Source organism: Aquarana catesbeiana, linkage group LG01, assembly GCF_042186555.1.
Source record: "Aquarana catesbeiana isolate 2022-GZ linkage group LG01, ASM4218655v1, whole genome shotgun sequence".
Classification (NCBI taxonomy): domain Eukaryota; kingdom Metazoa; phylum Chordata; class Amphibia; order Anura; family Ranidae; genus Aquarana; species Aquarana catesbeiana.
Genome location: NC_133324.1, coordinates 453944492 through 453970276, shown reverse-complemented (window position 1 = coordinate 453970276; position 25785 = coordinate 453944492). Strand labels below are relative to the sequence as shown.

General features: G+C 43.1%; 1 protein-coding gene across 4 annotated transcripts in view; it reads right to left on the bottom strand.

Annotated features, from left to right (window-relative positions):
* The window catches only part of ACO1 (aconitase 1), a 109186-nt gene that overhangs the window by 12298 nt on the left and 71103 nt on the right, over positions 1-25785 (bottom strand). For all 4 annotated transcript variants that reach the window (XM_073636750.1, XM_073636756.1, XM_073636730.1 and 1 more), the window contains 5 exons: positions 22116-22275; positions 11219-11354; positions 10216-10300; positions 8951-9107; positions 3875-3999 (listed from right to left, as the gene is read on the bottom strand). In XM_073636750.1, coding sequence (XP_073492851.1) covers positions 3875-3999; positions 8951-9107; positions 10216-10300; positions 11219-11354; positions 22116-22275 — 663 coding nt within the window. The remainder of the gene's footprint in view (positions 1-3874; positions 4000-8950; positions 9108-10215; positions 10301-11218; positions 11355-22115; positions 22276-25785) is intronic.

The following is a 25785-nucleotide window of genomic DNA, read 5'->3' as shown; positions in this document are numbered from 1 at the left end:
CTTGAGCTCTCTCCAGTTTGAGGACTTGGTCGCCTCTTTCCTGGACCAGTTTCCCTGAGTGAAACCTTTTTCTAGGTGGGCTCCCCAACCCCAGGAACTGGCATCGGTTGTCAGCCTTTTTTCGATTGGAAAGGCCCAGACCAACCCCTCCGATAGGATATCCTGCCTTTTCCACCACCATAGTGACCTCTTCACTTGGGTTGGAACTCTTACCTCTGAGTCCAGGGATTCTAAATTGTGATCCCAAGATCTCAGAAGAAAAGCCTGCAGATGTCTGAAGTGTAGTCTTGCCCACTGAACAGCTGGCATTGACGAAGTCAGAACCCCCAGGGCTGACATGACCAATCTTACCGTCAGCTGCTGGTTGGTCTGCAAAAAAGACACTGTATCCTGGATTTTTCCTTTCTTCTCTGAAGGAAGAAAAATTTTTTGGCTTACCGAATTTATTATATACCCTAGAAACCGAATCTCCTGAGATGGTTCCAGGGAAGATATTTGGAGATTTAGGATCCAACCTAGAGACTCCAAATGGCTGCATGCTCTGCTTAAATTGCTCCTCAGCTCCTCTCTTGAGGGGGCGAAAAATAGCAGATCGTCTAAGTAAGGAATTACTGCGATTCCCTGAAGACGCAGCGGAGCTAGGGCCTCTGCCATTACTTTGGTAAAAATTCGGGGTGCGGATGATAGCCCGAAGGGTAGGGCTCTGAATTGCAGATGCTGAATTCTGCCTTCCAACCTTACCGCCAACCTGAGAAACCCCTGGGACTGGGATGAGATTGGAATATGCAGGTATGCATCTTTTAAATCCACTGACGCCATGAAACAACCTGGAGTCAGAATATTTCTGGCGGTGAAAATTGAGTCCATCCTGAACCTTCTGTATTTGATGGCTCTGTTTAGTGGCTTTAAATTTAGAATTAAACGAAATCTTCCTGTTGGTTTTTTTACCAGGAAGACATGTGAATAGAAGCCCTCGTGCCATTCCTCTGGTGGCACCGGGATTACTACACCCTGTTGCATTAGTTCCTCCAGAGAGGATTTCATGGCCAGGGCCCTCATTGGATCTCGAGGAGCATTTGTTACCAGAAACCTTCTTGGGGGGCTTCTGGCGAACTCGAGAGTATAACCCTGCGAGAGAGTGGTCAGAATAAACTGATTTGTAGTTATCACTGACCACTGCGGAAGAAACTCTCGTAATCTTCCGCCGACCCGCAGAGATGAGTCATTGTGAGTTTTCGGCCTGTGAAGGAGGACGGAAGAGAATTCCACCTTTGCCCTTCGCCTTTTGCGCAGACCAATTTTTCCTCCTGCCCTGAAACTTACTTTCCTGCTGTTGCTGCTGAGTTTTTTGAGGTCGAAAAAGACGTTTTGGGGTCTGCTTTTTCTTTTTGACCGGAAAGGACTTCTTCTTATCGGCAGTTCTGTCTAGGATATTATCTAGATCTGGGCCAAAAAGAAGGTCACCTGAAAAGGGGATACCACAAAGTTTACTCTTTGAAGCTGTATCACCTGGCCAGGTTTTTAGCCATAAAGCTCTTCTCGCAGCATTTGCTAAAGCTGCAGACCTAGCTGACATCTTGATAGCTTCAGCCGAAGCATCAGCAATATAAGCAACCGCAGAAATCAGGGTAGGAAAGGAATCTAAGATCTCCTGCTTGGGGGAATCTGCCACTATATGAGATCTAAGTTGGTTCACCCAGTATTCCAGATTCCTGGCTACACAGGTTGTGGCCATTGCTGGTTTTAAATTGCTCATGATTGATTGCCATGATCTTTTGAGCAAAAGATCCATGCGTTTGTCCATTGGATCCCTTAGAACACCCATGTCTTCAAAAGACAGGTCGGTGGACCTTGAGACCTGTGAAAAGGCCGCATCCAACCTGGGCACCTTATTCCACACCGCAGAAGGGTCCTCCTCAAAAGGGAAGCGCCTTTTGTGGGCTCTGGAAAAAAAGGGCTTTTTCTCTGGATCTTGCCATTCTTTAGTAATGGCGTCAGAAATGACCGAATGAACTGGAAATGTTCGCCCCTTAGGCTCATTTAACCCTGCATACATGCGGTCATGAAGAGATAACTCCTTCTTTTCCTCACTTAAGCCAAGTGTAACATGGATAGCCTTAAGGAGTCCGTCTACCTCCTCTAGGGAAAGCTTAAATTTGGAAGGAGCCACCTCCGCTTCCTCACCCTCCTCCTCCGAATCCTTAACGGAAGGAGTAGGGGACTGCTCTTCCCTGATAGGGGGGCCTTCAGGTAAAACTTCTACCGTGGGGAAAGAAATAGAACCCTGGGAAGCCTCAGAAGTGGATGGCTGACTAGCAGCTGGATTAACTAAAGAGTCACGAAAAGTCTGAATCGTGGCGTATAGTTCCTTCTTTACAGAGGCAACCAGATCATCACAAACCGAAGCTGATTCCTCCTTAACTAAAGAAGTGATGCATGTACTGCATAAGACTTTTTTCCAATTTTCTCCCATTTTGGCCCTGCAAGAAGGACATCTCTTTTTTGGGTCAGAGCTTTTAGCCTGTGAGAGAAAAAACAAAAAAGGGAAAAAAACCAGGGGACCTTTTAGTGAGACCCGGTCTCAGCTACACAAGAATCACCCACAGGTGCACTAAGAAGAAACCAGTCAGCCTCCAGTGCCCAGACAGGCCCCTTGCCACTAGGGGGTAAGAAAAAAGAAAATAGACCAAACCCAGGAAAAGGAAGAAAGGCAGACTTAAACTGCTGCTCCTACCTGAGCTTTACTGGCGCCTGTGCCTGTCCCCACCGCTGCAGACGCTGAGTCCTCCATCTCTGGTGTGCAGCTCTCCACCTGTGGCTTCATATGCCGCTTCCGGACTCCCATAGTGCATCTGCACCGGACCGGAAGCGGAAGTAGGCGCCAGTTCCTGTCCTCCCTCCTCCCCTCTCGCATCCACGCCGGAAATGACGCTTCTGCTGACCCAGTGACCCGCCTTGTCACTTCCGCCGCGCCTGCCGGCCAAAAAAACATGGCGGCGGCGCACGCGCACCGCCGCTCCTATGACCGCGCGGATCACCGGGTCTACGGCTCTCCCCGAGCACCAGGAGGGGAAGAGGAGCCCGATTGCTACCGCTGCCAAGGCTTGGGTAGGCCGGGAGGACAGCGGGTCTCCAAAAAGGAGGAAAAAATGAAAAAGAAGCCCTGTCTCCCAGGCATCTGAGAGACCTTGACTCCCCTTCAAAAAGATGTTCCCTCCGGGCCGGAGGAAACACAAAAACTGAGGTATGGTAGGGAGGCGCCTCCCTTTAAAGTTTGGAGGAAGAAGGTGTTTCCTGTTTCCGGTGGGTGGAGTCGCTATCTCTCAGGTGCTGTCCTGAAAGACGCCTTGGGAAAAACAAGTTATAATCCACCTGGATACACAAAATAGTTGCGATGATATATACAGTTTTAATAACACATGTCATAGTTGCAAAGCTTTAATGGATTCATTTCTATTTCTATTTTGTGCTTGGAATACAGGCAGTCTCTGAGTTACGAACACAATAGGGACTGTAGGTTTGTTCGTAAGTCGAAGTTGTTCGTAAGTCGCAACACTGCATTTGTAAGTGAAACTTCCGGTCAGAACACTGCATTCGTAAGTGTAACGTCCGCCTGTGCATGGATGTGGGATGTTCCGAGGCGCTTGTTATGTTATCTGGGGCTCTTCTGTCCATGTAGTACTGCAGTATGGGATGTATCCAGAGGTGTTCGGAGGTATCCAGGACCAGCGTGGAGCACAAGTGGCTGGCATTTGAGGCCGTTTGTAAGTAGGAGTCGTTCATAACTCGGGGACTGCCTGTATGGAGTTTTTGTGAGGATGGAAGATAATTTCATGCAAAAACATAAGGACGACATAAAATTAAATTAAAATACCTCAATTTTTTCATAGACTTCTTTGAACATTCCTGGGATAACATATTTGCGCTCTACAGCCTGTATTTCATCTCTGGTGGGCCAAATATCTCTGAGGAATACGGGTTTCCCATCAGCATTATTGCCTGTAAGAGACAGTACTGAACATTAACAGATCAACCATTCTCAGAAATTGCTCTGCTATTCAAATTTTCTTGGCACTAGCTTTTTTTCAATGCATTTGTGGTCCTCTATGAATCTATTTAAAATGTCCCCTCTCTTCTAGGAAAATGTCAGGAACTTGATTCAGTGAAGCACTAGAAGAATATGTGCACCAGAAAGCTCCTTGTAAGGAAAGCACAAGTTTGAAAGGCAAACTCCAAAATCTTATCTTTCCAGATACTGGAGTCCCTACTACTGGAGTCCCAACAACAATGTCCCTAAGAAAATACACTGGCTACCATATACTTTTACAGCAGCCAGTGCCAATGATGGTAGGGCTGCATAAACCAGTTTCAGATGCCTGGTTTGCGATCAAACCTGATACACGAGATGGCTAGACAAGTGGTTCCTAAAGCCTTGCAAATGGACCAGGATGAAAAGCATGCACTATTGGTACATTTCTTAAGAAAAGTGGAAAAATAAATGTCCCATACCAGGTGATACAACCTTAAAGTGGAGTTCAATCCAAAAAAAAAAAAAAAAAATTAAATTAATGTGCATGAAATAATATAAAAAAAAATAATTTGGAGAAATTTTTTTTTCTTACTTACCTCTTTTTGCCTGTTGCTATGCGGTCCATTGAAATCTTCCTCCATCACCTTGGCTCCTGATGTCACATCCCTCGGCGCCTCCTCTCGCTACTGCTCCTGGGAGATGTGTGTGAGTCAGTAGGGAAGCGCCGAGGGCTTCGTTGCAATCACAACAGGGCGGGCACTTCCGCTGCCGCCACCCGTTGTAATGGCAATCTCAATAGTTGACGGCGCTAAGATAATGACAGAATGTGCATGCGTGAGATCGGGGAGAGAACGGGCGATGCATGCTGGTCCAGCAGCAGCAACGTATCCCAGAACAGGATGCTTGTGGGCTTCACATGCCCACAAGCAATATGAAAACGGCCAGCAACGAATTATCTAAGTTTATTTCTGATATGAATCCAAGCATCGGGGGACGAATTTTACAAAATACGTGAGTGTTACAATGCTATGTTATAAGCTTATAAGCTTATGAAAGGCCTAATAAAATAAATAAATAAAAATATATTGATTGTCGTTGGAACTCTGCTTTAATGGGTTACAACTTACAATGAAGAACTAATGTGTTAAATTTATCACAATACAAATGCAAGTGCACTGGACCAAAAGTTGGACATCATGGATGAAAGTCTGATTTTATTTGTATATATAATCAGATTTTTCTTTCTGCTGCTAACATAATGGCATGTTAACCTCTTCATGCCTAAGCCTTTTTCTGACACTTGTTGCTTACAAGCTAAAAATTAGTATTTTTTGCTAGAAAATTAGTTAGAACCCACAAATAATATGTACACACGACACCCGATATTGACAGAAAAACACAGGATTTGTTGACATTTTTGCAGATTTGTTAAAAAAGAAAAACTGAAATATTACATGGTCCTAAGTATTCAGACCCTTTGCTGTGACACTCATATTTAACTCAGGTGCTGTCCATTTCTTCTGATCATCCCTGAGATGGTTCTACACCTTCATTTGAGTCCAGCTGTGTTTGATTATACTGATTGGACTTGATTAGGAAAGCCACACACCTGTCTATATAAGACCTTACAGCTCACAGTGCATGTCAGAGCAAATGAGAATCATGAGGTCAAAGGAACTGCCTGAAGAGCTCAGAGACAGAATTGTGGCAAGGCACAGATCTGGCCAAGGTTACAAAAAAATTCTGCTGCACTTAAGGTTCCTAAGAGCACAGTGGCCTCCATAATCCTTAAATGGAAGACGTTTGAGACGACCAGAACCCTGCCTTGATCTGGCCGTCCGGCCAAACTGAACTATCGGGGGAGAAGAGCCTTGGTGAGAGAGGTAAAGAAGAATAACTCAGAGCTGGCTGAGCTCCAGAGATGCAGTTGGGAGATGGGAGAATGTTGTAGAAAGTCAACCATCACTGCAGCCCTCCACCAGTCTTTATAGCAGAGTCATCAGGAAACGATGACGCGCGCACAGCGTGAAATATATTGAAAGGGAGGCTCGACATGCAGCAACGAGACCTCTGTTCCTGGTATTAGCTGGAGCGCACGCAAAGGCGCACATTGAGCAACCTACAGACTCGTCAAGTGCTGTATTGGTCTCTGCTTTTCCTCCATAGCTGCAGCCCGTTTGTTTTCTCGTCCTGTACCTTGCCTCCCAATCTGGTTGTAAAGTTTATTTTGGATTAAAGATGTTTTTACACTATCTGAGCCTTTTGTGGCTTTCATGGGGAGCCACTTTTTACAGATTTGGTTGTGGAATTGAAGTACCAGGGCTCTGGTACAAGAAGTCACACACACATATATATACACTACTGTTGTCCTGCCACTGGAGTCCCTCTGCACAGCAATCTTCTATGCCACAACATCCGGAAGGAAACTCCTGATGAGATATCCCACTTGATCTTTTCCATGCCTGAGGGTCACTTTGTGGCCACTATTGTCTGGTGAGTGCTTTGACTTATCACTTCGGGTGAAGCACGAATTTGTAGCATTTTGCATTGTCATGTGATGATTGGAGTGTCTTTAACCACTAAGCCACCGCCCACCGTCATATGACGGCTGGACGAGGCTTCTGTTGTTCTGGGAGGACGTCATATGGCGTCCTCGCCCTCCCGAGCCACTAGGGGGCGCGCGCGCGCCTGCTGCGTCACTCGGGACCCGGTGCGCGTGCCCGGCGGCCGCGATGTCCGCCGGGCACCTGCGATTGCCGGGTAACAGAGCAGGAGCGTGGATCTGTGCATGTAAACACAGATCCACGTCCTGTCAGAGAGGAGAGGAGACCGATGGCGTGTCCCTTGTACATAGGGACAGCAATTGGTCACCTCCCCCAGTCAGTCCCCTCCCCCCACAGTTAGAATCACCTCCTTAGGTCATACATTAACCCCTCGAGCGCCCCCTAGTGTTAACCCCTTCCCTGCCAGTCACATTTACACAGTAATCAATGCATTTTTATAGCATTGATCGCTGTATAAATGTGAATGGTCCCAAAAATGTGTCAAAAGTGTCCGATGTGTCCGCCGCAATATCGCAGTCACAATAAAAATTGCAGATCGCCGCCATTACTAGTAAAAAATAAATAAATAATAAAAATGCTATAAATCTATCCCCTATTTTGTAGACGCTATAACTTTTGCGCAAACCAATCAATATACGCTTATCGCAATTTTTTTTTACCAAAAATATGTAGAAGAATACGTATCGGCCTAAACTGAGGAAAAAATTTGTTAAAAAAAAAAAAAAAAATTGGATATTTATTATAGCAAAAAGTAAAAAATATTGTGTTTTTTCAAAATTGTCCCTCTTCTTTTGTTTATAGCGCAATAAATAAAAACCGCAGAGGTGATCAAATACCACCAAAAGAAAGCTCTATTTGTGGGGAAAAAATGATAAAAATTTAATTAAAGGTGCAGTGTAACATGACCGCGCAATTGTCATTCAAAGTGCGACAGCGCTGAAAACTGAAAAATGGCTTGGGCAGGAAGGGGGTGTAAGTGCCCTGTATTGAGGTGGTTAAGAAGATTGCGGGTTTTTGTTTCATAACAACAGGAGACAAATTATGAACTTTTTTGCACTATATTCACTTTAATTGGCATTCACATGATTTATTATTATATATTGCATTATGCACTGTTGCACTTTATTACTTTATTGAGTTAACACGATTATTTAATTATTTGGTTATTGCACTACTGATGCGCCTTTCATTGTCTATATATTGTCTATTAGTATTATACTAATTTTAGGAGCAGCAATAGATTGTGAGAGTGCAGGTTTTTATTATTTGGCGCTGTGCCCATTATTTTTCACTTGCGACTTACGTATGTGTTCGCTTCTGCACGGAGGGATGGGACGCTTTACTTTTTTTTCCCTGATTTTATTTTTAAACTGTCCCTAGAAATTATTATTTTTTGATCACTTTTATCGAATCATTTATACGTAAACATCCCTTGTGACTGTAATAGTGACGGCCACTCTTTATGGAGGGATCTGGGGTCCATACGACCCCAAATCCCTCCTTTGCACTTCAATGCATTCAAAACGCCAAGTTTGGCTGTTTTGAATATAGTCATTTTTTTTTCCTTTTTATTCTAGCACCTTTAAGACTTCAGTAAATCGGAAGTGATGTCATGACATCGCTTCCGGGTTACTAGATCCGAGAACCAATCAAAGCCGATTGCGGCTTTGTTCGGGTCTCCGGACAGCTAGCGAACGTGCCGGCTGGTTGCTCTGGCCTCCTGGTGGGACGGGAGAACCTGGGCGAACCACGGAAGGCGGCGGGACGTTCCCTCCCATTGCTTGTGATAACGATCGATCGGTTGCTTAGACACATTGATTGTTATCATAAGAAAGCCAATTGTCGGCTCTAAAAACTGTACCAGGGTGAATCTGCAGCCATCACCCCGATACAACCACCTGAAGTCGAAGGTCGCATATTTGCGTTACGTTGACGTGAAGGAGTTAATATCATTTGCCAGCAGGTCACAGCATGTTGCTTCTTACAAATGGTGCTTTTTTATATGTAATGGGATATGATCAATTGTGATTAGATGTAAAATAAAGCCTTTTAATTAATATTATCAGGTTTCATCTTTCAATTTCTATTTTTTACACGCTTACAACCTATTACAGTAACAGCGTCATTTAGATATGTGACCTTCAGATTTCTAAACTATGATGTTACTGTAATAGGCTGTAAACATGTAAGAGATACCTTCATTTCACTCATTCAAAGTAAATTTGTACATGTACTGTAGTTTTATACAGATTTTTTCTGGTGAAAAGCCTAAACAGGATGTATACAGCAAAACAGAGTTCTAAACTTGTGCAGTTAAATGGAATGTAAAAAAAATAGAAAAGACAATAGCGCTTACCCAGTGGTTCTGTCTCAAAGTCAATTCTGACAGTCCCAGCTATGGCATAGGCAATGACAAGAGGTGGAGAAGTTAGGTAATTTGCACGAGTATTTGGGTGAACACGGCCTTCAAAATTTCTATTACCAGATAACACACCTACAGCAACTAAGTCTCCCTGGGGACAGAGGAAAAACATTTTAGTTGCTAAATAAAAGCAATTGTAAAATGGTCGATACAGACAAACCTAAACCAACACACTGCATTTTCTGACTTTTAAATTGCTTCATAATTTGACACAATATTTAAAAATATCACTATCTAGCATTTGCAGACATTCAAATGTCAAAGCCCTTGTGTAGATGAGCAGTTTGGAGCTTGTCTGACAGCCTGACAGGAAGTTTGTTAAGAAATACAAGCCATCAGCCGCAAAGGCTGCCGGTACCCCAAGTTCGTTGATTTAAAAGGGATCTGTGAATCAATGACGTGGCCGTGTGGGTGGAGACTAACACGGCCACGCTCTCTTTGAATTGTGTTAGCGGGTGAGGGGAGAACATCCTCAGCTCACTGTCACAAGGAGGCGGGGGTGAGGGGTCAGATGCTGAACGTGTGTTACATCCTAAATATGGGTGTAACATGTTCAGAAAGGTGAACTTATCCTTTAAATAAGAACATGAAACGCCAATGTACCAGCGTAGTGCATTACTGAATATAAAGAATTGGGTAGAAAATACCCGAAATATGGGGAGTTTATTACTCGCTGACTCAATGGTTGGGTGTGGTCTGTGCCAAAGCAGAAACCAGTCTCCATAACAAGTTGCTACAATTTTATTGGATTTTAGTATCAATGTCTACAACTATACATTACTAGATGATATACTGGGAACTGTTCTCACCCTGAATAACCACCGAGATTGATTTTATATTTATTATTTTTATTGCACGTATGTATGTTTTGTGCCATTTTCAATTTTGGAAGGTATTGACATATCTACATGGATGTCATTCCATACAATCTTTAACAATTTTTTCATGAAACTTTGTCTATACTATGCTGCTTGGTCATATTTTTGCCTACTTTTGCAGTCTAACTTACAGCTGCTCCTTTTTCTTCCAGTGTAGTGCATGCCTACGGTTTCCTTGAAAAACTTGGATCAGCATAAATTGCCCCATTATGCACTCCACATTTTTAAGACATTTTGTTGAAATATATATCGAAGGCCCTTTAGATTTTGATGGACCAAGAAAATAAAGAGTGTATGAGTGAAGTTAATATCATACTGTACCTGAGTAATGGCTTCTACAACAGAGTCGGGTAAGGGCCCACTGTTTCCAATGCAAGTCATACATCCATATCCTACAACATCAAATCTGAGCAGGAAAATCAAAATTATGTGCTGAATAAATGCAAAACATAAAATTGACAAAATTATTTCAGAAGCAGAACTATGACCACAGCATTTCCTCAGGACAAAATGACAACCCTCTGTATGAGCAATGTGAGGAAACTGTAGTTATGCAAATAAAAAAAATAAAAAAAAAAAAAAAGTGGGAGTACTGAGAATTACCTTAAATTCTGGAAAGACGCACTCCAAAAAATATTTTGCCTTTTATACAAAAAAGTGTCATCTAAAATACAGGTCACAGCAGAGCGGAAAAAAGCTTATGCGTTTCACACTACAAACAGTGCTTAATCACAGCTCCTATAGTGCCGGCTGCAGCCATAAGAGACTGGAGGGCAGAGCTCTCAGCCGCCTCTCCCTGTAGCAGACCGGATGTTCCTGTGAGGAACAGCTGCCGTGTGGTGTCCTGAGATTCTTGACTTTTCACTGCATGAGGAATACTAAGTACATTGATTTTGGTAATTTAAACTGTCAGTGTTGCTGCTTGATGAATATAGGGGCTGCCTGGCTGTCTATTAATGCTGCTGACAGGAAAGGGAGATGTCCAATAATGCTGCCTGGACATTGGGCACATCCGGAAATGCATCAGCTTATTTTGGTATGCACTGGATATTTCTAATGTTATATACACCCCCCCCCCCCCACACACACACACAAATTATACTTGGTTCCCTGTTCTTAAAAGGGGACAGTGCTAGGTGTGTAGGGGTGGAGAAAGGGGGTGATACTAGGGGTGGAGACAGGTGTGACCCAAGAGAGGGGGGTGAGTTCCTGCACCTTTTCTTTGAGAAAAAAAAAAAAAAAAAAAAGCCTTGCACATTTATATAGGTGGTACCTTCTATTTTAAAATCCCATTTTTCAAAAAGCTAGGTTTCCAGAATCTTACCCAAGCGTGGAAAGAGAAGGCATAACCCCACTGTCCCGGAGGTAGTATGTCACAACACCACTGCCAGGGGACAAACTTGTCTTGATGTAAGGTTTCACTGTCAGGCCAGCTTCTACAGCTTTTTTGGCTAGTAATCCTAGGAGTAGAATAGATGACAGATGAAATAACTGATTAGGTTCTGTACATATTCTGAATATTGTCAAGCATTACTTATGCAATAATGTAAAAAACCTTACAACTAACTGTTACTACCCCTTAAACACTTACCCGAGTCCTCTATTGATCCAGTGCTGTGGCCAGCTTCAGCACTTCTCTCGCCTCTTCCTACTCGCAAGCTACACCGAGAGCAGCGGGAGCAATAGCCTCCTGTTGCGGTCAGTGAAATCCTGGGAAAAGAGCGTGGGAGGCATGGCCGAGCTGAGCTGTGTGTGTATAGACGCACATAGTCCAGCTCGGAAGCGCGCCCGCATGGGTGCCCCCTCAGCCAGCCACTTGGAAAAGAGGGGGACTCCAAAAGATGAGGTAAGAGACCGCTATGTGCAATATCCTTGCACAGAGCAGGTAATTTGAACATTTTTTAAATTAAAATAAAAAAAGATTACTTTACAATTGCTTTAAGGCAAACCTATGTATTGCCCATACAGGACAAAAAACAGTCTTGCATTAATGGACCCCTGCCCAGAAGCACATACTTCCCTTCTCCCTGCTCCACTTCAGGAGGAAGCAATGATAGGAAGCCCTGTGTAAGCTTGTTTCCCCATGTGACAGCACAAAACCAATCAACAAGATCCAGTGCTGTCACAGGAAATGAGGGTGAGAGAATTACAAGCATATGATAGCCAGAAGAACAAGTATTTTCTTAAATCCCGAAAGGTGTAAGCGGCAGTGGAGCATCAGAGAGGCAAGTATGTCAAATATGTGCTGCTGGTAGACCAGGCAATAAAGTGTTTGTTATTCTACCCTCCTGTATCACCTGAAAATTCCTGGCTGATCTTGCCTGGTTCTGCCCTCCCCCCTGTAAACGCCCTCCCTGCTTGTCAGCTTGTACCAGCGCTGCTCTGCTCTCCTCCCCGCTGCTAAAAAAAAAAAAAAAAAAAAAAACTATGTTTATACCATCCCCTCTGTTAGATAACGTAAACTGTATCTGCAAATATGAATTTGAACTTGAGCACATATACTGTTCAATTGATTTAATGCCCATAAGGTCAATATAAGTTTTATGTTGAATGTTTACAGCGCTGCATTATATTTTTTGCTGTATTTGAGAAACATTAGGTGTAAGCTAGTTGTTAAAAGGTATAAACACTAGAGGGCAGCACAGGAGTGTTTTACATAATATTGCTATGTTTTATGAAAAGATTTAAACCGGAACGTGATATCAGTGATATGTGCTATTCTTTCCTGTAGAGTCAATGCATAGTGTCTCCTTTTAGTAATTTATTCATTTACAAGCAAAGAACGTGCATTTCTCAGTAAAACTCATGTTAATTGTTCTAATTAAAAGAAAATATGACATACTTGAAGGGTTTTAATAAAAGGCCACATAAACGGTTTCTGCAAATACCTATTCACTGTGCAATTTTCACCAAATTCATTCATTTTTCTATAGAACTTGAATTGTCAGAAGCTTATCTATCTTATGAATTATGTCTTAAAGTGGTCATTAAGCCACTGTGTTAGGTTTATACCATCCCCACCATACTTTTTTTTTTTTTTTTTTTTTAAAAAGCACAGGCAATAGGACACATGTTATCTAACAGAGGGGATGGTATAAAAACATAACATAGTGGCTTAACGACCACTTTAACACATAAAATTCATAAGATAGATAAGCTGCTGACAATTCAAGTTCTAAAGAAAAATGAATGAATATTGTGAAAATTGCACATTGAATAGGTATTTGCCCTTTTGTACCACCGCCCCCTCCCTTTAGAACGTAAGCTCTACAAGCAGGACCCTCCTGTCCTTTCTGTATTGAACTGTACTGTAATTATGCTGTCCCCCCTCTACATTGTAAAGCACTGCGTAAACTGTTGGCGCTGTATAAATCGTGAATAATAATAATAATAATAATAAATAATTTGCAGAAACAGTTTATGTGGTCTTTCATTAAAACACATCAAGTAGGTCTTATTTTCTTTTAATTTTTACAATTTACATGTTTTACTCAGAAATGCACATTCTTTGCTTGGAAACTAATAAATTACTAAAAAAGAAGACACTCTGCAGTATTGGGTGAAAAAAATAACTTCCTCTACAATAAAGAATAGCACATATCACTAATACTTTGTTCCCGTTTAAATCTTTCCATAAAACATAGCAATATTATGTAAAACAATCCTGTGCTGCCCTCTAGTGTTTATACCGTTAACAACTAAACCTACGCCAAAATGTTTCTCAAATACAGCAAAAAAAATATAAATATAAATATAATGCAGCGCTGTAAACATTCAACATAAAAACTTAGTGACCTTATGGGCATTAAATCAAAAACAGTATATGTGCTCAAGTTCAAAATTATATTGTCCACATCCTTGATGCATACATGTTCCCTTGTGCTGGAGATCAATAAATATTCTGTGATATTAAGCAAAATCCATCATTGCTCATTCAACCTTCACCTTGTGTGTATCGCGCCACCAAACGTGTGCGCTCGCCTTCTTTAAAAGGCCTGCCTATTATAGAGGCCACAAAACCCTTTTCCCTCTATTGGGGGCAAATGGTACCATCCACACTATTCAACTCCTCCTTTTTGAGTTTTATATAGAAAGAAAAGCGCTTTACTTCTGTGCACGAAGGATTGAAATGCACATGTATATGTGAGTGTACATGGTTTTAACTGCTCTAATAAAATTAGCTGCATTTTTTTGGAAAGCAGAGAGGGGTGTATGAATTCTTTTTTCTGAGTGATATCACCTATGAAGAGGAGTCTGATAGTGTAGATCAGGGGTCTCCAAACTTTCTAAGCAAAGGGCCAGTTTACTGTCCTTTAGAATTTGGGGGGGCTGGAGTAGAACCATTTAAGAGTAGAAAATGTCCAGGCGTCCAGTGGGCGTAAACAATACCATATCTTTGGTATTAGTAGGAGGACTAGTGCCCCGTCATTGGTGTCAAAGGTAAGAATTGTGCCCCATCATTGGTATCAATGGAAGGAACTGTGCCCTTTTGATGGTGTCAGTTGGAAGAATAGTGCCCCATCGTTGGTGTCAGCAACAAGAATGATGCCCCATTACTGGTGAGAGTGGATAGAATAGTGCCCCAGGGGCCGGATTAAGGCAAGGAAAGGGCCACAGTTTGGAGACCCCTGGTGTAGATGATACCATTTGTCACCAATAAAGGGTAAAAAGTGTTCTGTGACCTTTACAATAGGCAGGACATCTAAAAAAGGCGAGCACGTTGTTTGGAGTGGTTGAGCAGCTGCAGATTTTTAAAAAATTTTTTTTATTTATAACAGGCAAGGGGGCCCACATGGACCAACATACAAATAGTATACATTAACATATTATCAGACATAGCGCAGAGCACAACCATATGATTCAGTAAGCGTTATTATTGTAATATGAATATAAGTATCCTGATAATCACAATTGCTGCAATGAGCAACAAAACTTCTTATTCCTTGTGCGATACTACTAAGATAACGCTGTGGGTCATGTCCGTTAACATCGGGCGTCTCTCCGCTTTGGTAACAGATAAAATAAAAGACAAAAAAGAATAAGAAAGAGAATCCCTACATATTCTTTATAGTATAGTGGGTTAAGTTGGTATAGTCCCTCGGGCTCCCTCCCTACTTTTTCCCCACAAATTACATTAGAGCCCTAAGATTAGGAAAAGAGAAAGAGTGAGAGTGAGAGTAGGAGTGGAAAGGTAGGGGAGGGGGGGGAAGGGAAGTGTACTCCGCGATCATGGAGTATTTGATGGATTCTCTGAGGCATGGCTGTAAGCACATTTATCTTGTGTCAAAGGTCCGGGTCTCAGTAATTAATTTACTATGTGGTTGGTTAGTGGGTTATTAAGGTTTCCCGCAGGGCTTGGCCCTCGCTAGAGTAAATGAACATATTCCACAACTGCCATGTTTTAGAGAATTTTTCCTGTCTGTTTTGAGTGGTGTGGATAAGGTCTTCCATTCTTTTGATTTCTTCTACTTTTTTGATCCATAGGTCTATAGTTGGGGGTGTTGAGGATTTCGGTATGCAAGCTTTAGCTGCGTCCAGAAGATGGCGAAGCACAGACTTATTATACCTCTTAGTGGGTATATTTGATGCATGTAAGAGAAAAGATGCTGGGTCATTAGTAATATTATAGTCTGTAAATTTCTGTATAGTCGTCTGTATTGTATGCCAGAAGTTCGTCAGTTTAGAGCACGACCAGAATATGTGTAATAGTGTCCCTTTTTCTGCTTGGCATCTCCAGCAGAGTTCAGATGTCGTTGGGAAGTATTTGTGTAGGAGTGTTGGGGTTCTATACCAGTGTGATAAAATTTTGTAGTTCGTTTCTTGAGTCTTGGCGCATATCGAAGATTTGTGCGTGAATCTAAGAATTTTCGTCTTTTGGTCCTGTTAAAGTTACAGTTTAGTTCTTTCTCCCATTTAAGTAAGCCTGGTGGTACAAAGTCTGGTGTGGAAGTGTTCAGTAAGGTATATGTCAGAGAGAGTGTATGCGGTAATACCCCCGGAGTCGAGCATATGTCCTCAAATGTGGTAAGTGGTAAGGCATTCGAGGGGGGCTGAATAGATTTGAGGAAATGACTCAGCTGGAGAGCCCTCAGGAAATCTAGGTGGTAAAGACCTGTAGGTTCAGCAAGTTCTGCGCTCGTCCTCCACCGTCCTCCAATGCTAAAATGGGAGGCTTGGTAAAAACCTGCCTCAGCTAGTCTCTCAAAGACTACATCTTGTAAGCCTGGTGCAAACAAAGGGTTCCCCAATACTGGGTATAAGGGAGAGTTTGGTGAGGACAGGGATGCTTGGGATAGAAGACGAGCACAGATTTGTATGGTGTTTCCTATTAGAGGATGTTTCTTAATCTCTATCGGAACAGCTGGGCAACACCAAGGGGCTCCCCGGAGTAGAACTATGCTTTGTTTCTGTTCTATCTGGGTCCAAAGTTTGGTTTCAGAATGACAGCGCCAGTCTATTAACCTCCCCAGGTGCATTGCCTGATAGTATGTGCGAACATCAGGAAGTGCTAGTCCGCCGTATTGTTTGGGCAGGACTAATATTTTGTTAGAGTCGTGGTCTTTGTTTGGCCCAGACGAATGTCGTAAAAGTCGATTGTACTTTCCTAAAATAGGCTAAAGGTATAGCTACAGGTAGAGCCTGCATAAGGTAGAGAAATTTTGGTAGTATGGACATCTTTAGTATATTACAGCGTCCCAGCCAGGAGTGTAGCCCTGTGCCCCATTGGTTTAGAAGTGTTTGGACCTTTTTTAAAAGTGGTGGGAAATTTAACTCGTATAGCCTGGACAAGGTTTGTGGAATGTGCGTGCCTAGATATTTTAATGATGTATTAGTCCATTTCAGATTGAAGCTAGATTGGAGAAGCGAAAGCTGTAGTTTTGGTATTCCCACCCCCATGGCTTCTGATTTGGTGACATTAATCTTCAGATTTGAAAGGGACCCATATAAATCAAACTCCTTAAGTAGATTTGGGAGGGATAGCGTTGGTTTCGTGATTGAGAACATGAGGTCATCTGCATACGCAGACACCTTATATTGGGTTCAGCCTTATGTGGCACAGAAAGGGTTCGAGAGAGAGTGCAAAAAGAAGGGGTGACAAAGGGCACCCCTGCCTCGTCCCATTAGTAATTGGGAACTGGTCTGAGATCACGCCATTCGCCCTGACCCTGGCCGTCGGTGTCGTGTAGATCGCTTTTATCCAACGCATCATGTAATTGCCAATTCCCACGTGTCGGAGTGTTTCAAACATAAAGGACCAATTTACACGGTCAATCGCTTTTTCGGCGTCGGTGCTTATAAATACACTTGGTGTTTTGGTGAGGTTAGCTGCGTGTAGTAGGTTCAAGACCTTAATGGTGTTGTCCCTCGCCTCTCTACTTGGTACAAAGCCCACCTGATCTAAGTGTATTAAATGGGGAAGGTGTTGTTGTAGTCTGGTCGCTATTATTTTTGTAAACAGTTTGAGGTCAGTATTAAGCAAGGAAATTGGGCGGTAGCTCCCGCATTGGGTCAGATCTTTCCCTTCTTTTGGAATGACCGATATCTGGGCCTGTAGTGTGGAGCTATGAAACAAATCTCCCTTCTGTGTGATTATTGAACAGTTCGATCAAGTGATTTCCCAGAGAAGGTAAAAGAGCTTTGTAATATTGAATTGTAAGGCCGTCAGGACCTGGGGCTTTCCCTGGCTTAGTGTTTTTAATTGCTACTTGCAACTCTGGCAATGTGATAGGTTCCTCTAATAATACTCTTGTATCAGTCGTCAGGGTAGGCATTAGGGAATTAGTCAGGTATTCCGTCATCTGTTCTGTCGTTGGCTGTGATGCAGGTATATTATATAATTTCTCGTAATAAGATTTAAATTCATTTGTAATTTGTTGGGGTAGAGATATTCTATGGCCCGCTTGTGAGGTTAAGTGTGGTATATAGGATGCTGTCTTTTGTGCTTGTAAGGATTGCGCTAGCAGTCTACCGCATTTGTTTCCGGATTCATATATTTTCTTCCTGGAAATTTGCAACGCTGCTTTAGCTTTGAATTGGAGTAGTTCCATAATTTGCGTACGTATCATGTCCAGCTGAGCGCCTAATTGTCTAGAAGGGTTCTGTTTATGTGCTTTTTCTAATGTCTGTAATTTGTTAATCATTACGGTCATTTGTTCCGTCCGTAATTTTTTCAGTCTAGCCCCATGTTTTATCAGGATGCCTCGAATCACGGCTTTGTGCGCTTCCCATATTAGGCCCGCGTCACAGTCTGGGGTGTGGTTTACTTGAAAGTAATTTGAAATTTCTTTTGTCACGTCAGCTACTATCTCCGGATCTTGTAATAGACTCTCATTCAGTCTCCAAGGCTTTCTTTGTCCCCTGTGAAAATCAGTCAGAGCATATCGCATCGTGACCGGGGCGTGGTCAGACCATGTAATGGAGCCTATACTAGTATCTCTGATTGCCTGTAATTGTCCATGGGGTATCATGAGGTAGTCTATTCGCGAATACGAGTGATGTGGGCAGGAGAGAAACGTGTAATCTCGTTCTCCAGGGTGGAAAAGGCGCCATGCATCTATCAGTTGTGTGTCATGTAACACTGAGTGAATTATTTTGTGTGTACCCCTAGATGTGGAGGATGTTCCCGTCGAGGTATCTTCCATAGGAATAAGGGGGATATTAAGGTCTCCACCAACAATAAGTTGACCTTCTGAGAAGGTTTGGAGAAGTTTCAGATGTTTGATGAAGACCTCTTGATGACAGTTTGGGGCGTATAGATTGGCAATAGTCACTTTAGTCTCTCCTATCATTCCCTTAAGGAAAAGAAATCTACCCATCGGGTCTGTCTTTATATCTGTCATGGACCATGGGATTCTGGCAGAAATCTGGATGGAAACCCCTCTAGACTTGGCCTCCGTATACGTCGAGTGGTATACTGTCGGGTAGTACCTATTTTTCAAGATAGGAAAAGCATTTTCCCGAAAGTGTGTCTCCTGTAATAGAACGATGTCTGCCTTCATACATTTCATGTCATTTTGTAGCATTCGGCGTTTTTCAGGGACGTTGAGGCCTTTGGCGTTCAAGGTGACAATTTTAATTTCGTCCATGATCGCGGATGACAGGGTAAAAAAAAAAGAGGGGTAGTGTGGTAAAGGGGGGAGGGTGTGGTTAGAAAAAGATAGAAAAAGAAAAAAGAAGAAAGAATAACATGAGGGTGTGTGTCCCTCTAAGTGAATTCTAAGGTAATAGCAAAATTTTGCTTATACGCTCTTCAGGAAAACCTGAGTGATGAGCGCAGGCCTAAGTGGGAGTTTGGTCAGCAAGGGCCTTGGGAAGCTCCCAGGTGTCAACCAGACCCCTCCCAGCCCGTTCTGGGCATATGGAGTTCAACAGGCATTAGTTTACAGGTGTTACTGATGAAATTCTTCAAGAAAGGAAACAGAAACCATATTCATTAACAGCATTTCTATTGCGATTAATCTATCAAACATGTTAACTCTGCAGGGAGGGTCTGCAAATTGTGTCATCCCCATTAAAACCACCAGTTCCCGACCCACACCTCTAAACGAAAGACAGTAGGTCTGCTGTGCAATCTCTCAATTTACCCTCGCAGTCCCCTTTCAGAATAAGGGTTGGTAGCAGGAGGAGAGGTATACTAATAGAGTATGTCCCTGGCATCTCTCCACCTCCCCCTCCCCTGGTGTATCTGGGTTGTGCCGATTTTTACCACCCTTCACAGACTTACGCCCTTCTGCTCTGTACTATTCTGCCTAATCCCCCCTGAAAAACTGCTAGATTAAGGCGCTAGCTCTTATATCCGGCATACACTCCCCTCCAGTACACCCCTGCCTTTGGCCGCTGAGTAAAGAATGCTTATATGTATATCCTGGCAGAAGTTACATAACTAAAGTCATTCAAAATAAACCGGTGTAAAGCGTCCTTACCAACAGACATATAGGTGTTTAAACATCCATTGTGCTGGCAAGTAGTGTATAGATAGACTGACGCTGCAAGTTCCTAAAGTCCATAGTTGACTGGTCTACGTCCTCCGGTTGATCTTGTCTAATATGTCCAGGATCGCTATAAAAGACCACCCCGGTCTACCGTCCATGTTTGGTTGCAAAGGAGCTGCTGAAGTGGCTGGAGTATCACTTGTGCGTAAGTTGGGGAACTCGTAGCACGTCACCACCGGAGTTTTGCTGAATAGGGAGGGGGTGGTGATGTGTTAGACAACTCTTTGTCAAGTTTATCTCTCCTCGGGGCATCTCCGGGCAACATAAGTCTCGTCAAAGTGTGTAAAGGTAACCGTAACAGTGTCCTACCAGTACCCCGGGGTCTTCAGGAGATGTAACAGAGGGTGTAGGACCGTCCCTCAGACTGGATAGAAGTTTCTTCCAGTAGAGCTACATAAATTAATGGGGTGGTTAGCTCCAGTACAGCAGCAATGCAGTCTACCCGGATCCAATTGGAGGCGTAACCGTCTCTCGCTGGGTATCGGCAATAAGTTTGACGAGGTGGTGGGTCATTTAACCGAAACAGGTATAACTCAGGTGGGAGACAAATACTGGGGATAACACTGAATATACTTCATTGGTAAAGCCAGTAAATCCCTGCATAGTACAGAGTCTAGGAAGGTTATTTGTTTACGACTCACGCGATCTGCTATCAGTGGAGGATCGAGATCTTCCTCGGCGCCTCTGAGAGCGGGGATTCCGGCCGGATCCCGCTGCCACCGGGCCCGATCGGCCCGTCGGCCTTGGTATCTTCATTAGCCAATTCGGCACTGGAACCGGGTCCAACCCCAGGAAGGTAAAAAAGGCAGGGAGGTCCGATGGTGATCGCAACGTGAAGGCGGATTGGTTTGAACAGAACATGACTGCTAAGGGGTACCCCCATCTGTACGTGCAGCCTTGTTGTCTGGCTGCCTCCAGTGCTGGTTTCAGCATAGCTCGTCTTTGTAGCGTGGCTCTGGAAATGTCCGGTAATATCTGTATGTGGGCGCCATCGAATTCTAAATCGCCGTTTTCCCCAGGCGGCACGCAGGATGACTTCTTTTTGGGCATATCGATGCAGGCGGCACAGGACATCTCGGGGCCTTGCAGGATCCGTAGACTTCAGCCCTAGCGCACGATGGACCCTGTCAATCTCCAAGGTGGGTGGTGGGGTTTCCAGCAGCCGGTGAAATATACTGTGACCTTCACCGCTAGGTTCTCGGATTCTGTGGCTTCTGGGATCCCTCGCAGCCTCAGGTTGTTGAGGCAGCTGCGGTCCTCCATTTCTTCTAAGTGGAGTTGCATCTCTTGGAGTTCCCTGCCATGGGATTCATGTGCTTGCTCCAGAGATAATACCCGTGATTCCAAGGCGGAGGTTAGGCTCTCTCCGGTGGTCACCCGATGATCGATTGTTTGTAGGTCTGCTTTGATTTCTTGTATGTCTCTACCATGGGCCTCCTCCACCCGCTGGATTAGTGCTTCAATATCTGCCCTCGTGGGGAGGGCCTGTAGCATGGTACGGAGGTCGTCTTCCAGACGAGATTGGCCTTGTGTGGGGTCAGCGGATCCCGATCTGAACACCATCGGGGTCCCCATGTGTGGACCAGGGTCTGCCAATATTTTCAGGGAAGGTGCCCGTGACATAGTGGGGTTGGTAGAGTCTCTCACAGCGTGGGGAACATGCGGAGAGGTTGCAATGGCACCCTGGGATAGTTCTTGTTTGTCTCTCAGGTACCTCTGGATGCCGAGCTGTGTGGTCGGTGTTCGTGTCCCTCTTGTAATCGCTCTGGTTCTGTATCCTTTAGAGGTGCTCATTCCGTTTCCATCAACGCAGCAGGTCGTTTGTTTGGCCGGTTAGGATCGGTTTAGGCCGGGAGCTCCTGCAGTACACGTCTTTACTCGGCCATTGCTAAGCCACGCCCAGCAGCCGCAGATTTTGATTTATATCACAGAATATTTATTGATCTACAGTACAAGGGGACATTTATGCTTCACGGACGTGGATTATGTTATTTTGAATTATATCACATTTGAATTTGAACCTGAGCACATATACTGGTCACTGTTATTTTTCTGTTGAGTGTTTACAGCGCTGCACTAGATTATACGTTTTCCATAAAATGTATTTTGGTTTTAATATGTCATAAAATAAGAGTCTCGTGTTTGATACTTTCCTCACTGCAGCTTCACTCTCACCACATTTACCTGCAATGCAGTTAGCACCTATGAACACAGGCCCATGAAACTCACCTGCACCCAGCATAACAGAAGGGTTGCTGGTGTTTGTGCAGCTCGTGATAGCAGCTATGACAACAGAACCATGGTTGAGCTCATAATCAACATCTTGATAGGAGAATTTAACTTTGTCATTATGGTGTCCCTGAGGTATCTGAAAACCCTTAAAGCCTTGCTGTAACAGAAAAAAAAAAAAAACTGCAATGAGCACAATTGATTAATCAGCTTTATGATGTGTAAGCCCTTGTTTACACCAGTGCAATTTGTCATGCGATTTGACAGCTCCAAATCGCATAAAAAGTTGCACCCCACTGCCAGCAATGGAACCGTTCAAATTGCTGCAACTCATCTTGCAGCAGCTTTGGAAAAAATTAGTTCAGGAACCTTTCAATTTCATTGCGACTTGCATAGATTTCTTGTAAACAAAGTCACACGCCGCAATGAAATCGGAGGTGCAAATCTCACTGGTCTGTGTCTTAGAAATTGTGCTGAAGTACTGCGATTCCAAAGCCGCAATGGTGTGAACCAGGGCTTATACATTCATGACAGCCTAAAGATTTTATAAAGGATCTGAAAATATAGATACTTATTGATTCAAGGTATCTTGTATGGAATCTGATCACAATTAAACGATGTGAACGATATTTCAAGTTATTACCAAATCCCTACATATCCCTGACTACTTCCAAGACAAGGCGGATTTCTGTTTGCCATAAGGGAACAGTATTCTCTGTAAAGTCGAAGGAAGATTGTATTATAGGTTCAAGGTGGAAAAAAACAGGACGATCAGCTCAGGATGGACATAAAAGAGATCTAAACTCAAAAACAAAAATGTAATCTATTGCAGCTTATCAGCCCTTCGATGTGGTGGTTGCATTAGTTTACATTGTCAGGCCTTTTTTCCTTTATTTTCACCTGCCAGTCTTGTCAATAACATATTTCTGTTCCTTCATGACTACACTCTTGTCTCCATTATATCTATGGAGGCAGCCATGGTCGTTCCTCTCCACTACATGGCAGTTGAAGGGAATAGTGGACATAAAAAGAAATTTCTCTTTTAAGCTCACAGAAAGGGATAAAGACCAATGTGCATTGGCAAGACCATCATGTATTTTCGCTTTCTTAGCCTGAGAAATGAAAACTGATGCAACCACCATACCCAAGGACTGGTAAGCTGCAATAGTACATTTTTATTATGGGGTTTAGGTTCTTGGCAAAATAAAATATTTAAATATATATACATAGATACATATATACATACACACATACATGCACAGTCCTGCTCATAAGTTTACATACCCTGGCAGAATTTATGATTTCTTGGCCATTTTTCAGAGAATATAAATGATAACACAAAAACTTTTCTTTCACTCACGGTTAGTGTTTGGCTGAAACCATTTATTATCAATCAACTGTGTTTACTCTTTTTAAATCATAATCACAACAGAAACTAGCCAAATGACCCTAAACAAAAGTTTACACACCCCAGTTCTTAATACCGTGTATTGCCCCCTTTAACATCAATGAGAGCTTGAAGTCTTTTGTGGTATTTCTGGATGAGGCCCTTTATCTTCTCAGATGGTAAAGCTGCCCATTCCTCTTGGCAAAAAGCCTCCAGTTCCTGTAAATTCTTGGGCTGTCTTACATTAACTGCAGGTTTGCGATCTCCCCAGAGTGGCTCAGTGTTATCGAGGTCAGGAGACTGAGATGGCCACTCCAGAACCTTCACTTTATTCTGCTGTAGCCAATGACAGGTCAACCTTGGCCTTGTATTTTGGATCATTGTCATGTTGGAATGTCCAACTACGTCCTATGCACAGCTACCTGGCTGATGAATGCAAATGTTCCTCCAGTATTTTTTGATAACATACTGCATTCATCTTGCCATCAATTTTGACCAAATTTCCTGTGCCTTTGTAGCTCACACATCCCCAAAACATCAGCGATCCACCTCTGTTTCACAGTAGGAATTGTGTACCTTTCCTCATATGCCTTGTTGACCACTCCAAATGAAGCATTTATGGTTGTGGCCAAAAAGCTCAATTTTGGTCTCATCACTCCAAATGATTTTGTGCCAGAAGGTTTGAGGCTTGTCTCTGTGCTATTTGGCGTATTGTAAGTGGAATACTTTGTGGCATTTGCATAGTAATGGCTTTCTTCTGGCAACTCGACCATGCAGCCAATCTTTCTTCAAGTGCCTCCTTATTGTGCATCTGGAAACAGCCACACCACATGTTTTCAGAGTCCTGTATTTCACTTGAAGTTGTTTGTGGGTTTTTCTTTGCATCCCAAACAATTTTCCTCATCATTCCAAATGACTTTGTGCCAGAAGGTTTGAGGCTCGTCTCTGTGCTGTTTGGCCTATTGTAAGCAGGATACTCTGTGGCATTTGCAACAACTACCTTTTCCTGCAGATCCTTTGACAATTCTTTTGCTTTCCCCATTACTCAGAATCCAGAAACATCAGTGCAGCACTGGATGAAAGATGCAAGGGTATGTCAAGAGTCCAGAAACTCATAGACCTTATATACACACACACTAATTACAAATAAGCAGATCACAGGTAAGGATGGTTACCTTTAATAGCCATTCAAACCCCTTTATGTCAACTTGTGTGCATGTAAACTTTTGCTCAGGGTCAATTGGGTAGTTTCTGTTGTGATTATGATTTCAAAAGAGTAAACACAGTTGATTGATAATAAATGGCTTCAGCCAAACACTAACCATGAGTGAAAGAAATGTTTTTGTGTTATCATTCATATTCTCTGAAAAATGTCAAAGAAATCATAAATTCTGCCAGGCTATGTAAACTTATGAGATCAACTATATATATATTAACATTTTTTAATAATGGTTTAGAATTATGATGTTATGCCAACACTATGGATTGTTTTTATTCTCTTATGTCCTTGCTGCAATGTAACACTACATTTATTATAATATTTGTATATATGCACATATGCGGAATTGGCCGATGAGGCAGTTCCATATCAATCCCACACTGTCCATCACTTCCCCTGGCCATTCCTCTTGGGCCCACGTACCACCTCTGTGTAAACTGACTGTCCACTACAAATAGAGGCTGACTGCTGGAGCCCAATCAAGCTTTAAGAAAGGAATTGGGAGGCTCCGAAACGCGTTAGCCATGCTCCTGTCCTTCCCCAGGTGCTGACGTCATTCCAGGCCACCGATGCCCAACGGCCTGTGGTATTGGGAGGATTTCTGGCTCTCAGAAACACAGTATTTTGGTGGTCCCTCACCCAGGTGGAGCAGCGGATCGATCCCTTGGACTCCATACATCCTCTTGAGAAAGTGGCTATCCCGATTCTTGGTGGGTGTGAAAAGTGCTTTTTTTTCTTCCTAAACGTGAGTTGCTTCTTGTCTGGATAAACTTGTTAATGTGACATGCTGCATTCAGAGTGGCGCTCTCCGTTTGTTTATACATCTCCCAGGAACTGCCCTCCGAGTGCTGCATTTGTCCCAGTGATTTTTGTTGCTGGGACCATTTTGCTTTGCCTTATCGATTCAGTAATTACCCATCTCTTGTGCTATCTATAGCTTTGGACTATGAAGGGAAATGCACTCGCATGTAAATTATAGAATAATAAGCATTACAGAAACAGTAGGATGAAACATTTGGCTGAAAGGTAATCACAGCGGTTAGTGTACTGTGTTTGGTTATTAT